Raw genomic sequence first — 16,313 nt, 5'->3', positions numbered from 1 at the left:
GAGAAGAAGATCTTTAAAGATTTAATTTCTATATTCCTATGAAAATATTCGACTACCCCCCCCCCCCACTGTTGTCCCACTCAACCCCATGGGGTCATGCTTTCACAGATTTGAATCTGCAATACCTGAAGTTGCTTCAGCATAAGTTTCAGGTTTCCTTGCTGAATGGTTTCTGAGAAGAAAATTTTTAAAGATTTCCTTTATATATTTCTGTGTTAAAATTTGACACCCCCCCCCCCCCCCAAATTTTTACCCCACCCTTAACCCGTAGGTCATGATTTTCACAATTTTGAATTTTTACTACCAGCTGACAATGTTTCCACGTTAGTTTCAGCTTTCCTGGCTAATTGCTTTCTAGGAAGAAGATTTTCAATGATTTACTCTATATATATTCCGATGTAAAATTTGACCCCTATTATCGCCCCACTCTAACACCGGGGGTCTTGATTTTTTACAACTTTGAATCCACACTACCTGAGGATGTTCCCACATAAGGTTCAGCTTTTCTGGCTAATACTTTTCTGAGAAAAATATTTTTTAAGATTTATTCTATACATTTCTTTACATTTCTATGTAAAATTCCTCGAAAATTGTCAATAATTCTTATTTATTTCCCTTGGCAAAAAAGCGTGACCTTAATTTTCACAACTTTGAATCCCCTAAGTCAAAGTATGCTTTGAGCGAAGTTTAGTTGAAATTGGCCAAGTGGTTCTTGAGAAGATGTTCAAAATGTGAAAGGTCTACAGACAGACAGACAGACAGACAGGCAGACGACAGACAAAATGTGATCAGAATAGCTCACTTGAGCTTTCAGCTCAGGTGAGCTAAAAACATAAACTAGACATAACGCATTGTTATTATGTTATTCATCCGGAAGCATAGCGTAAGGATTTAATTTTTGACTGTAATTTAGCATTATCGGATAATTTTATTCGATCAGTGCTTCCTTGAATAGACACTGCTTGAAAATAAGCATTTGTAAAATGATACTAATTATATTCAATGTGACTGTCTGTTTGTCTGTTATTGTTAAAACTAAAACGCATAAGCAAAAGGAAATTTGTGTTGTTTGAAATTTGGCTATTCATTAATTGTTTTTGTTATTGACTTTTGATATGGCATCTTTTACATTAATCTAAAACGACCTTTTTGATCCTGCTCTATATATTTCTGCTGTTGCCAATATTGTTTTACGATGATAGATCAAACTAAACAAGATTTGATTGCAGTTAATTTAACTTCACTTTATATGTCTGTAATTCCATGTTTACGTAACTATTTCAGATAAATGAAATATAGGCATAGAAATCGTCTTTAAACGTATTTATAAATGCATGCATAATCTGTATGAAAAATGTATTCTATACAAACGTCATTACTTTTTTTCTCCATTATGGGGGACACAAAGGTTGATTTGTCAGAGGAACGAGTATTTTCCGTATCTAAAACGAAAGATTTTAGTTAATAATTTTCATTTTTTAAACATATAGTTTCTTGTTAAAGAAACTCACTGGAGCAGCGAACAGAAAGACAAAATAAAGGCAGTTTTTTTATTGACCAGAAACTTTCGCTTTTCAAAAATCATCTAGCGTCTGGGTTTTTTAATTCCTTTCTTGAGAAATGATTATAGCATATGTCATTTAAAAATGCGCTGGTGTTTTATCTTGTAGTCAAATTCAGTTTTCAAATTTCCACAACAATGATATATTTTGACCCTTTCATCACAAGGTATAAAAAGTAGAATAGAGGTCGACATACTTAGGCAAATTCTATTATCTGTCAAACGGAACTCTTAGTATACTTTGTTGTTGTTTTGTGTAAAAATGTATGGTATATTCTTGTAGTTTAATAAAAAAAAAATTACAGTAGATTTCCCCAAACAAGTATCTCTAATTATCAATTAAATTAACGTTTGTTATTTAATTCCTTATATAGTTTTTATTATAACATGAATATTCTCAATTATTTTTTGTGAGCGAAACTACTTTCTTTGTCTATTAAAGTTGATTTGTCACAGGTTTCATCGAATAAAACTCGAGTATTTCCTGCAACAACAATTGAATATATATAAATCAAAAAATGATCAACGACACAAACAATGAAAATTGATCATATATATAAAAAATATCGAGAAACCTGTAGATATTTTCAATGAAGCCATTTCAAGTTCACAACTTTTTCCTTCAAATCTTTCTTTGCAGCCATCACAGGATCCTGTCTGTTGGTCGCATATCAAATTGAGACAGTTAACTGGACAGTTAAGATGGCAAAACTCTCCATAGTACGTCTCTTGGCATTGGATACACACCCCAGTGATAAAATCACAAGACCGACACTTCTGTGGACATTTTGCACAGCTTGGTCCGTAATGATTTGAAGGACATACTGTAATCAAAAAGATTTAATTTAACTATATTTACATTTCCCAGTGTCTTTGCCTGTGATAACACTACGTATCGATTTGTACTATATAACCCATAACTTCAAATTACCCCAAATTGATGTGCCAGCAGGGTTTGCTTATTTATATTTATATATTTAATCGTACGATTGCTTAAAATTATATAAATATAAGTAATAAGGAATCATTCTTTGAATATTATGAGATGAGATGATAATTCTGTTCGAGAAAAAACTAGAGTTTTGATTACAAATATGTAAAGTGTAAATTTTGCAAGATTTTTCTGATAATATTAAAATAAATCACAAATTTTAAATTTCAAGAGAAAATTACAATCGTATACTCAATCCAGATATTGAAATGACAATTTAACCAGCATTTACAATCAAAAGGTTAGAGTAAAGCTAAAATAAATTAAGATTTGCAAATAAAAGATTATTTAGACAATGGATCACTTCGTAAATATATTGAAGAAAAACACAATTGAGCAAATCCGCCTCGATTTTATTTTGATTAGAGAAACAATTGTTCTCAATTTAACCAGTTCACATGTTTAATACGTATGAAAGAGAAAAGTGGCTTTGAATATTTACAAAATTCAAGTGACCTTATATATGCTGTAATTAATTGTGTGTGTGTGTGTGTGTGTGTGTGTGTGTGTGTGTGTGTGTGTGTGTGTGTGTGTTTGTAATCACATGAAAGCCACTACATGAGTATGAACACACACGTTTTATCCCACTACATTTTTTCTTCCCACTACATGCACTCGCGTAGTGGGAAGTAAGTTCATTCGGAAACGTTAATTCTCATCGTCCTTGATTCAGAAAATAAAAATCGTACTATGTTTGGGTTTCCGGTGTGTAAGTGAATTTTTTAACACACCTCGTGCAATCCAGAAGAGTAGTTCACACACTTTACTCTATTTGGGTTAAAAAGCGCGCATGCGCGATTAGAACTTCCTGTTGCTTAAAGATGGCGTCAACTGAACTGCACTCAGTAAGTTTATTTTTTACGATAGTAAGGAAATAATTACTTTTTTAAAGAGAGATCTAAAAGAAGACTAAGAAAAGATTAGTCATAACGATTAGAACTGATGAGAGAATCAACGATTACATTAATTGAAAGACTAATTCATTGAGGGGATAGTTTTTGTTTAAGAACGTTTGCTTTTTTATATATAAAATCCAAGATTAGCAATTATTGTAAGGAGTGTTATAACTTAGTAGTATCAATATTTTGCAAATATATTTCAAGAAAAACCAGTGATACGTCTTAGACAAGGACACAAGTTAATTGTATTTTTAAAACAGACAAAATCATTGATATATAAAATATATTTCAGTGGGTTTTTTATTAGTTTGAGGCTTGGTAGAATATAGATGCAGATAAACCATGTCCTATTCACGGGGAAAGCGTGCAGTAAGTGTTTTCAATTATTTGTGAATTGTTCTGAATTATATTTTTATCATAACCGCAATTTTATCAACCACGGTTAAAAAAAATTGGAAAGAAAAATAGGTTGACAAAAATTCTTGTTTGGTTCAAGAGCCTCTGGAAATTTCAAATTAATAATGTTGACATTGTAAATTTACCATTTAATAGAACTCCCTATGCCCCTTCATGGATCTGCACATACACATTATATGACAGTAAACAAAAGAAATGTGCATATCCATTTACCATAGTAAAAATTCTTTTTATTCAAGAGATCCTTGTTGAATGATAAGTTATCCATGCCTATGCAATACAATCATGAAAGAAATTTACACAATAGCCAACCCTTCAAGATAAAATTAATATTAGACACAGTAAAACTTAGTGATGCCATTTACTCCTCTCATCACTTGTAAATATGTGAGCGCATTTCAAACCTATACTAAATTTACCTTATGAAGATTGGGATACAAATTGAATGGGTAAATTTGTGAATAAAAGACATTTTGAGTTTAGCTTTAAGCATATTTTATTGACAAATTTATTATATGTATGCAGATTTATAATTACAAATATTCTGAAACAATATGCATGCACCAGCACCATTATTTCATGAAATGCTTTTTAATCAATTTGTATTTTATTCTTTACCATACAGCTTAACAAATGTTCAAAAGAAATATGCTATCAATTTCATGAAACATATATAAGCAAATTTTCATTGTTCTAATGAGCATTATCAATAAGAATGATCAATAATTATATATAATCATATAGAAATATAGAACTGTTGTAGTGGGCTGTGCGAATTAAAATTGGTACAAAAAATGACCAAACTGATTGATTGTTATAATCGCAGTATATTACCTTCATATATAAATATATTCCACTCAGTTCTGCGCATAAGTAAAAGTCATAAGAATTTTTTAATTGTAGTTCAGATGTGTATCTAAGATCAAAGGTAAAAGGAATTGCACATGAACTATGGCAAAAATCATCAACCAACATCCCAATGCATAATAGGCAGTACATGTATGTGGCTGGTCACTGGTATTACAATGCATTTTTGTTCTCAGTTTTGTTATGAATTTGCATAAAGACCAGTGTCATTGGCAGTTTCCATATTGAGACTTTGGAAGAGAATATTTCTTAAGAAAGGAAAGTTATGGTCATCATACATGCATCTCTCTCTCTCTCTCTATCGATCTATCCATGAAATGCTTCAACTGTTCCTCTAACAATTTTTCCCCAGGAACTCTATCTTGTTCTGAATGCATCCATCATCCAGCCATTATCAAATTGTGAGTTGTAGGATTGATATATCAAGAATAAAATTTGCTTGTTTGATATTTCAAGTAAACAACAACCAAATCACCAAAAAAAAAAAATTTGGCAGATTATTCCAGTCAAATCAACATTCTGTACCTTGTGATTCACCTCAGTGCTACAACTTGAATAATTAATGCATCACATTTCAAATAATCATGAATTATTTTGCAAGCAATCATTTATCCCATTGCAAATTTAGCTGCATTACTGTATAACTTTTGTGAAATGTATGATGAATACTGTAATATACTTGAAATTTATTGCACACAACACAAACTTCACTTCTTTTAGTTTTAAAGGGAAATATCAAACAAGTGACACTCATTTTAATATTATAAACAACACATGTCTGTAGTAAAAAAAAAGATTTATTTAATTTATTCCATAGAAAAAATCATAAATATATTTTTAGCAAACTACATTTGGTAACATGTAATTTACTAAATAAAAAACTAGTATTATAATCTATTTTAGTTTAAAATCTACATTTATATTCTCACCATTTTTATTATGTATAATTATAGTTTAAATTTTGAGAATTGACATGAACACATTTCTTTATGTCCAGCCACCAAAAAATTAGTACTATTGTCACCTTACTTTGTAAAACTGTGGTCCTTATTAATCCATGTTAATATTTATTTTTTAAATAATTTTAATATAACTACAGGGTAACCCATACATTCTGTACAGATCAACCATATTTGTTTACTTTGTCACATCTTAACTGCAATGGCTCAATGCAGTATAATGAAAAGATGTAGCAGGAGCATCAAAATGTATAGTGTAAAACATTCACCAGAGGTTATATATATACAGTATTTATACATGTTGTTTACCAATATATACCACTGTATACAATATACATGTACATATTTACAAACAAACCAGTGACACTCATATCAATGTTATGAAAAAAAATTGCACGCATGGTTTTAAATTGTAATCCTGGTTGAATTTTAAAAACTTTTAAGTGTTGGTAGTGAAAATTAAGAATATAACAGCCTTTTTAATTGGGAAGGGCTTTTGAGTTTTTTATCTTGGTCCATCCAGGAGTCCCTCAAGGTTTGTTCTGGGTAATTTGCTTTGGGTCCTAGTAATAGATCTGAAGGGGAAAAAGCTAAATTCAACCTTGGGTTTGTTTAAGGTTTACTTTCTGTTACATTGTCTAGTTGTTACAGTAACAATACATATATAATCTTGATTATTAATACATTTACCCCTTTACTATAAATCCAGCAGGTCAATTTTTACTACAAGTCAACAGGTATACAAAGTCTTACATGCATTACACTTAACTTCACAACTGACCAAAATAAAAATATTCTTATGTCTAAAAGTTAACATATGAGTCTACATTAATAAACTGTCCCATTTCCTAATAGCTGCATGGTTTAAGATGAATTTACTTGGTCATATTTATTTCATATGCATGTATAATTATGATCTTACCATGCGCGGATCCAGATATTTTTTCAACTTGATGCATTTTGATGATAAGTTTACAATGTGAAATTAATTTGTTTGAATTTTCATTGGGGGTGCCCCCCCCCCCCCCCCCTCCCTCTGAACGACCCTCCAGCTTTATACCCGCGCATCAAATACATCGGACCATATATTGTTCGATATTACACCAGATGGCGGTCTGAACTATACGGGGAAGAAGAAGAAGAAGAAGGACCAGTCACATTCGGTATTTCAAAGCTGATCTTAGGGTAATATTCACTTCCTGTGAAAGTGAAAGTAGACCGTATTTATACATGAGCAGCACTGTGAGCACATAGTGACATGTATATTGGATGTTTTGCTTTATCATGACGAAACCTGTAAGTTGTAGTGTCGTTAAAATTACCATAATCATGAACAATGGAAGTAACTTTTTAAAAAATATTTCGAAAATGTGTCGGGGCCCGGATTAGAGTCGATCATTACATATGCACATGTTCATGATCATGATGTTGTACGATGAATACTTATACGTGTGTCTGTATCTGTATCTTGCCATCTCAAACTGTGAACGCACATCAAAGTAGAAAGAACAAAAGTAAGTCGTAACCGCCGCTCTTGAAATACTAGTTGGAAGCCCTCGATTGACATACAGGTAATTCTCGATGGCTCGAACTTTGATCGCTCGAAGTTCTTGATTGCTCGAAGTGAGTCCAGGGTCCCAATTTTTTCCCCTATATAACTAAGCAAATTTACTCTTGATTCTCGAACTCTTGATTTCTCGAAACCCTTGTTCCCTCGAAGTCAAACTGCAGTCCCGTAAAGGCCGTTATTCATAATCTATATTTTTTTACTCTCGATACCTCGAAGTCGCCTTGTATCTCCAAGTGCCATACCTAATTTACACCTACTTGGTCATTTAAATGGCTCAAGGCGTTAGAAGCGGGACCCGTGTCACGGTTTGTTTATTCAGGCGACACTTGTCCTGCAAGGTGATATTTGTTTGGTGATTGACCATACCGATACTTACATGTAGTCTATAATTAACACGAACCGTTTTACGATAATTTGGAGACGCAATGAAAATGAAAAATTGATTGAGAAGAAACAATAATATTGAGCCATGGTCAAATTTTTGAATTATAAAACTGTAAAAATTATGCATATCAGCATCGTTGTCATTATAATGATTATTGCTAAACAAGTTCTTACAGCTGGTGAAGGACCCTTACGGTGGGAACAATGCGTGATACTCAGTTATCACATTTATGACATGTCGATCGCCTCGCAGTACAGTAGTTCTGAGCAATCCGGTCTTAATATGATGCATAAAATAAATAATAATTATGAATTTAATTTTTTCAATAGTTGTTTGTATTTAGTTTTAAAAACATCCAGTTCTGTATATTTTACTGAAAAGAAAAGGTACTTGTTAAAGCACGTGCGTAAGGTTATCACTAAATCAATGGCTTAATCATAACATCCGGTAAGACTAATTTTAAAACCTGTCGGTCAACCCGGAAAATTAAAACCAAACAAGGGATTTAAAATGAATTTCCCCCATGTGATCTATGGATGTGTCAATTACTGTATTGTGTAAGTACAGTTTTTCCATTTTTCTTTTTTTTGTACGTGTACATGTACTGTAAAAATGTATTTCAGGTGCAGATAAGCTTGAATAAAGAAGCAGTAAACCCAATGAAGGTAGATTACAAGTATTGAACAAAATGAGTTTTCAATACAGTATGACTTGACATATCATGTTGAAATACAACAAGTTCTTAAACAAGACCATTTGAATTACAGATAAAGATTTTATAAAGAGCATCCATTTACATATATAATACTGATATGATACATCCAATATGTACATATAATTATACTGTATTTATGATTTTTTTAAAAAGGCGAAGAGAATAAGGCCAGATGAGGATGCTAAATTTTGGTGTCAAGCAGGTTTAGACAAGGATGGATTTGAAAAACGATTCATTAATAACACTATAGGTATTAATTGTTACCTTTATACTTACAGGGTTCGACATTAACTTTATAACCCATTGCCTTATTGGTCGAAGACGAAAGTAGTTTTTAAGTAGGACTAATAAAACCTGGCTGTGTCTTGTCAGTTCTATTGGAATGATAAAATGTTCTGCTTAAAAACTTGGTATAATTTACAATTACCGGTATCTACATTTTACTGGAAAACCCTGAGGGCATTTTAGCTATTTAGCATAATGGCCAGTCAATTCAAACCTTATTTACATCATCTGATTTAATGATTAAAAATTTTAATAACCAATAAGTGATCTTCATTTGATTTAACACATTGCTGCAATAGAGATATGGAAGCTTTAGAAATATGATAGACTTTGATCAAACTTGACAAAATTTATAGGAATCTTGAACAAAATATCAAGACCGGTTATCATGTATTTTCATAAATCACAACCATTTTAAAATTGTGAATTAATTTGACTTAAATATTTATATTTATTTATTTTTAAGTTTTAAACAAGATTTTATTTCAAAAAGAAAAGGATCGGACAGCAGGCATTGCCTATTTTATCCATGAATTTGTGCAGATCAGATATTTTAGTGATTGTTCTTATTATATCTGATACCGTCTTGACATTTATTTTTGGCAAAATTATAAAATTGCCTGCAGACTAGTAAAACTGAACCAACACTTGTCAGCTAGAATAAAGTACAGAGAATTTGTGTCGAGCCCTGTCTTATAATTGTACATACATAAATGTCATCATGTATTTCTGAACATGTTTAAAGTAATATTATATTTCTATTAATAATTATTCTGTGTACAAATGACAAATGTACTTTGTATGCTAATTATTCCAATTATTAATTTGACTTTAATTTTACAGGATTCGGTGTATTTACAACAGCATTTTTCCAAAAGGGGGCCTTTCTTTTAGAGTATGTTGGCAATCGAATAAGTGAAAAAGAGGCAGAAATTCGAGAGAGAAAACGCAGGAAGAAAAAACACAGTTACATGTTTCATTTCAAATGGAATGGGAAACATGTGTGAGTTTTTGTTTTGATATCGGTATACTTTCTTCTCTTTTTCTCCTATTCTTTCTCACATAATCAGAATTATTACAGTAAATAATTTAATAAATGATATTTTAGATTACATTTTTAAATATTTTCAGTGATATGTAATGATATCTGCTTTAATTAGTTTTGGTTTTAATAATAGCATTTTTTGTAATATATCCTGTATTTAACATCAACTTAGATTTTTTTTCAGGTCTCTAAATAATATGTAATATAATATTCATCTTGCTTGTAACTAGTTTGTTGACGTACAACATTACTCTTTCACGAGAGAGAGAGAGAGAGAGAGAGAGAGAGAGAGAGAGAGAGTGGGGGGGGGGGCAGTCTTTTGATCCATTTCCACTCGGAAAACTAGATAGTTTTGGGAGTTTTACTAGTAAATAAATGTAAGATTAACTAAGGAGTTTCATAGAATTTTACATGTATGCTGGGGCATATTATTTTAGAATTGTTTCAATTTTGTAGTGTTGATGCTACAGATGTACCAGAAAGAATGTGCCGTTATGTCAATGATGACAAGAAGGCAAATGCAACAATGAAATTGAAAGTTTTCAATAATTATCCAAGGCTGTGTTTGTTTGCTCTACAAGATATACATATTGGAGAAGAAATACGTTATGATTATGGTGATGAGAATGTTCCTTGGAGGCAACACTTTCATGTAATTCTTTGAAAAGATCACTTAATTAAACAATATGTGCTTTAATGTTTGAAAATGAATTTTATTAAAATATTTTCACAAATGAGAAGCATTTGTATAAGTTGAGTGTGTATTACTGAAAACTTTAACTATAAATAATAGGCATACTACATTATGATATATTAGATTTGGAGATTCTGATGGTACATGTACTGTACATGTAAAACACTTCTAGAGCACTTAAAAAGTTAAATGATCAATTTCAATGGCATGCTGCTATTTTATTTTAAAGATATTGTTTTGCATTTAATGTAATTTTTGAAATATGTTTCTAGAAAACTAAGATGGAGATGAAGACAACTGAAGTTACAGGTGAGGCAGTTTATAATTATGACTGATATTTTATCAATGTGTGAAAAGGTTGAATCTGTTTTTATTTTAGGAGTAAGGAATCATTCTTTGAGTATTATAAGGTGATAATTTTGGTTGGGGATGGTCAAATCCAATAAAGCCCAAAGGGCTTTGTGATAAATTTGACCACACTCTGACCGAAATTATCACCTCATAATATTCATAGAACGATTCCTTAATACTTATATGTATAATTAATATTCCCAATTTGTACACTTTAAAACAACATATCAAAACCACTGTTTTTTCATGTAGCACATGCTGTGTATTACTTCGCGGCACAGCCAATACTATTTTTGATTAGGCTATATGGCACACCCATTTTGTATCACTCGTCTGTAATGAAGTTATTGGGCTATAGGCTTCAAAATTAATTAGTAATGTTATTATAGACAAAGACAGTTGAAAATGTAAATACATGTGTTGGTATACAAAATTAAAGGTATCAAGATACAAAGGTGTCTGATGAAATTCACTGTGACTGCCAGGTTCTGAAAAGAAAGGATATGAGTTCCATGTGAGATGTGAAACAAATCTTGTGTGAATAAATATGTAACATGTAGATGTGTTACATTGAAGAATCCGCACTACATATAGGACAAAATATATTATAAGTACCAAGAACAGAACAACTTATTGTCAAAATGGATGAAATAATTTTGAATGGATACTGTTAGCATTCAGTAAATAATATCAACATGTTCTGTTAGGTTTATGTTCGAATTCGAACAATAATTTTAATTTTCAATAACTGTATATTTTTTTAAAAGATGATGATGATGATGACCCCTTTGATCTCAAAAAGCCAAGGTTTTCAGAGAAAAAGGTATGGAACAGTATGCTTTGTTTACTGTGTATTACCCCCAGTATGTATTGAGTGCAATAGGTGTCCTGTACTGATATCAAAATATTCTAATTGCTACATAATGCATTTGACACTGTTAAAAATGTGATCAGAAAAATAGTTATTTTTTCTTATAAAGCATTAAAAAATGTGTACAATGACAATCACAGGGCTGGCTTTAAAGATTTCTTTGTTATTTTCATTGAAAACACATTGAACATGCTGAACCATAACTCCTTATTTGAAATTAACATGGCATTGTATCTTTATAGCATGGTAAATCAGAAGGATGGTCAAGTAGATCATTTTCATTTGGAATTCAGAAAGTTACTTGCAAACTTGAGTGATACAGTCAATGTTGCTTTATATCTCTTAGATTTAAGATGCATACGTAAAGTAGTATGATGAACTTTGTTCAGATTACCGGTAAATTACATAATTGAAACTCTTTGATTAAACATTGTACACTCAGGTATGTGTTTTTTAAATGCTTATTTATTGACCCAATTACTGTTTTCTTGTAAGTTATAACATATTTTAGACAATTTCATTGTTTTTCATTTCAAATTATATTTATTCTTAAATGATTTCAATATTCAAAGGTCACTTTATTTATACTAAAGTCATTATTTTTTATATATTTTTTTCCTTCAATTGTAGGTTTTACTCAAATATATTTATATTATTATTTTTATTATTATTTATTTTTTGGAAGGGGGGGGGGGGAATGAGTAACAAAGAATTTTGATGTCAGATCTGATTAATTTTTCTCTGAACCTTAGGTATGGTGTAATATCAGATTGAATAGTTACAACTGTGCAAGCTAGTTTTCTTTTTACATGTAGTCATTCATTGAACATTATTTCTTGTTATGACATTTCATTTGTGATCAAATGATATCTTAAGCTACAAAATTTATTTAACATTTTGAAACAGTTCAGTTCGTGGATTTTTTTCATTTTATTTTTATACCTTAAATTTAATTTGCATGTTATTTGGATTTCGAATACACCTGTAATTTTCATTACTGATTTAGAAGAAAATCTTCATTTAAATATTTGTTTTACTTTTAATGTTTACTTTCAGGAACAATGCCAAAGCAAGGCCAAAGTCAGTTGCATGCTGGAAATGATAGACTTAGTGATGATGATGACATAGATGAGGATGCTCTTTCTGGTGAGAATAAATATTGATTATAATTTACATGTATTTACTCAACACCATCTCAAATCTAAATTCTCTCTCTTGCTCTCTCTCTCTCTCTCTCTCTCTCTTAGTGTTGCACACATGTAGTGACATTCAGGTTAAGTGTCATCATCAATTTAAACTTACACAGTAGTATTGATTTATCTCTCTCTCTCTCTCTCTCTCTCTCTCTCTCTCTCTCTCTCTCTCTCTCTCTCTCTCTCTCTCTCAATCATATCAGTTTTGCACACATGTAGTGACATTAAGGTTGAAAGTGTTTAAAAAATGAGTTAAACCTCTACCTCTACCTTTCTCTCTGTTGCTATATCCCTCATTTTCCAGCAGATTTTTTAGAAAATGTCTGTAAATATGTTATAAATGTTTGTATTTACATTTAGGAACAATGTTAAAGCAAGGCAAAGGTCGATTGCATTCTGGAAATGATAGACTTAGTGATGATGATGACATAGATGAGGATGCTCTTTCTGGTGAGGAAAAAATTAATTATAATTTACATGTATTTACACAACACCATCTCAAATCTCAATCTCTCTCTCTCTCTCTCTCTCTCTCATCTATATAAGTGTTACATACATGTAGTGACATTCAGGTTGAAAGTGTATAAATAATGAATATTGATTTATCTTTCTCTCTCATTATGTCTCCATTTTTTTCATTACTCGCTCTCTCTCAGTGTTTAAAACATGTAGTGACATTCAGGTTAAGTGTCATCGTTAAATAAAATTTAAGAGAACTGAAGTTTTTGTTCTCTTTCTATCTGTCTTTCTCTCTGTTCTCTCACTCTTAATGATATCAGTTGATGCATAGTTAAAGGTTAATTTTGTTTTATTTATCAAACATCATCAAAAATATTTTTGAAATTTCTCTTCCTTTCTCTACCTCTGCCTTTCTCTCTGTTGCTATATCCCTCATTTTGTAGCTGATTTTTGAGAATATGTCCATTCCAGTAAATATGTTATAAATGTTTGTGTTTACTTTTAGGAACAATGCCAAAGCAAGGCAAAGGTCGATTGCATGCTGGAAATGATAGACTTAGTGATGATGATGACATAGATGAGGATGCTCTTTCTGGTGAGGATAAATATTGATTATAATTTACATGTATTTACTCAACTCTCTCTCTCTCTCTCTTTCTCTCTCTCTCTCTCTCTCTCTCTCTCTCTCTCTCTCTCTCATATCAGTTTTGCACACATTTAGTGACATTCAGGTTGAAAGTGTTTAAAGATTGAGTTAAACTAAAGAACATTGATTTTTATTTTTCTCTTTCCCCGTTTCTCACTCTATTCAATGTTCCCCCTCTCCCTCCGTCTCTATCTATCTATCTATCTATCTATCTATCTATCTATCTATCTATCTATCTATCTACATGTATCTATCTATCTTTTTATCTATCTATCTATTATATGTATATATACAGTTCTGCACACATGTAGTGACATACAGGTTTAGTGTCATCATCAAGTTAAACCTAAGAGAACTGAATTTTTTGTTCTTTTTCTCTCTCCCTCTAATTATTTCCCTCCCTCTTTATCTCTCTCTCCCTCACTCTCTCTCTTACACTCAAAAGATATTCCAAGCTTAATAAAAGATATTTTTGAAATCTCTCCTCCTTTCTCTACCTCTACCTTTCTCTCTAATGCTACATGTATATCCCTCATTTTCCAGCAGATTTTTGAGAAAATGTCTATAAATATGTTATAAATGTTTGTATTTACTTATAGGAACAATGTTAAAGCAGGGCAAAGGTCGATTGCATGCTGGAAATGATAGACTTAGTGATGATGATGACATAGATGAGGATGCTCTTTCTGGTGAGGATAAATATTGATTATAATTTACATGTATTTACGCAACATCATCTCAAATATAAACTCTCTCTCCCTCTCTCTCTTTCTTTGCTCTCTCCCTCTCTCTCCTCAATCATATCAGTTTTGCACACATGTAGTGACATTCAGGTTGAAAGTGTTTAAAAAATGAGTTAAACTAAAGAACTTTTCTCTTACCCCGTCTCTCACTATATTCATTGGTCTGTCTGTCTGTCTGTCTGTCTGTCTGTCTGTCTGTCTCTCTCTCTCTCTCTCTCTCTCTCGTTTTGCACACATGTAGTGACATACAGGTTTAGTGTCATCATCAAGTTAAACCTAAGAGAACTGAATTTTTTGTTCTTTTTCCCTCTCCCTCTAATTATTTCCCTCTCTCTTTATCTCTCTCTCTCTCACTCTCTCTCTTACACTCAAAAGATATTCCAAGCTTAATAAAAGATATTTTTGAAATCTCTCCTCCTTTCTCTACCTCTACCTTTCTCTCTGTTGCTATATCCCTCATTTTCCAGCAGAGTTTTTGAGAAAATGTCTGTAAATATGTTATAAATGTTTGTATTTACTTTTAGGAACAATGTTAAAGCAAAGCAAAGGTCGATTGCATGCTGGAAATGATACACTTAGTGATGATGATGACATAGATGAGGATGCTTTTTCTGGTGAGAATAAATATTGATTTTAATTAACATGTATTTACTCAACACCATCTTAAATCTAATCTCTCTCTCTCTTTCTCTCATCTATATAGGTGTTACATACATGTAGTGACATTCAGGTTGAAAGTGTATAAATGATGAATATTGATTTATCTTTCTCTCTCATTATGTCTCCAATTTTTTTCATTACTCTCTCTGTCTCTGTCTCTCTCTCTCTCTCTCTCTCTCTCTCTCTCTCTCTCTCATTGTTGCACACATTTAGTGACATTCAGGTTAAGTGTCATTATTAATTTAAATTTAAGAGAACTGAAATTTTTGTTCTCTTTCTCTCTGTCTTTCTCTCTGTTCTCTCACTCTTAATGATATCAGTTGATGCATAGTTAAAGATTAATTTTGTTTTATTTATCAAACATCATCAAAAATATTTTTGAAATCTCTCTTCCTTTCTCTACCTCTACCTTTCTCTCTGTTACTATATCCCTCATTTTTTAGCTGATTTTTGAGAATATGTCCATTCCAGTAAATATGTTATAAATGTTTTTATGTTTACTTTTAGGAACAATGTTAAAGCAAGGCAAAGGTCGATTGCATGCTGGAAATGATAGACTTAGTGATGATGATGACATAGATGAGGATGCTCTTTCCGGTGAGAATAAATATTGATTATAATTTACATGTATTTACTCAATTCTCTCTCTCTCTCTCTCTCTCTCTCTCTCTCTCTCTCTCTCTCTCTCTCATATCAGTTTTGCACACATTTAGTGACATTCAGGTTGAAAGTGTTTAAAGATTGAGTTAAACTAAAGAACATTGATTTTTATTTTTCTCTTTCCCCGTTTCTCACTCTATTCAATGTTCTCCCTCTTCCTCCCTCTCTCTCTCTCTATCTATCTATCTATCTATCTATCTATCTATCTATCTATCTATTAAATATATATATATATATATATATATATATATATATATATATATATATATATATATATATTTATACACAGTTCTGCACACATGTAGTGACATACAGGTTTAGTGTCATCATCAAGTTAAACCT

At 31.4% G+C, this 16,313-nt stretch overlaps 2 protein-coding genes across 4 annotated transcripts in view; one reads left to right on the top strand and one right to left on the bottom strand.

Annotated features, from left to right (window-relative positions):
* The window catches only part of LOC136274339 (receptor-type tyrosine-protein phosphatase zeta-like), a 148,955-nt gene that overhangs the window by 20,115 nt on the left and 112,527 nt on the right, over nucleotides 1–16,313 (bottom strand). The window lies entirely within an intron of this gene.
* LOC136274338 (N-lysine methyltransferase KMT5A-A-like) lies at nucleotides 3,071–12,760 on the top strand. 3 transcript variants are annotated; one of them, XM_066080884.1, is made up of 9 exons: nucleotides 3,071–3,397; nucleotides 3,759–3,820; nucleotides 8,273–8,314; nucleotides 8,518–8,614; nucleotides 9,493–9,652; nucleotides 10,151–10,346; nucleotides 10,661–10,697; nucleotides 11,507–11,562; nucleotides 12,667–12,760. In XM_066080884.1, the coding sequence occupies exons 2-9, from the start codon at nucleotides 3,794–3,796 to the stop codon at nucleotides 12,736–12,738; spliced, it is 687 nt and encodes a 228-aa protein (XP_065936956.1). In that variant the 5' UTR covers nucleotides 3,071–3,397; nucleotides 3,759–3,793; the 3' UTR covers nucleotides 12,739–12,760. The 3 variants fall into 3 exon arrangements, with proteins under 3 accessions (XP_065936956.1, XP_065936955.1, XP_065936954.1); XM_066080883.1 differs by having other exon boundaries at nucleotides 3,744–3,820; XM_066080882.1 differs by lacking the exons at nucleotides 3,071–3,397; nucleotides 3,759–3,820 and adding an exon at nucleotides 6,902–6,990.

The sequence above is a fragment of the Magallana gigas genome, chromosome 4 (genome assembly GCF_963853765.1).
Source record: "Magallana gigas chromosome 4, xbMagGiga1.1, whole genome shotgun sequence".
NCBI classification, from domain to species: domain Eukaryota; kingdom Metazoa; phylum Mollusca; class Bivalvia; order Ostreida; family Ostreidae; genus Magallana; species Magallana gigas.
Note: the sequence above shows the minus strand (reverse complement) of the source record. Positions and strands in the feature narration are given on the sequence as shown.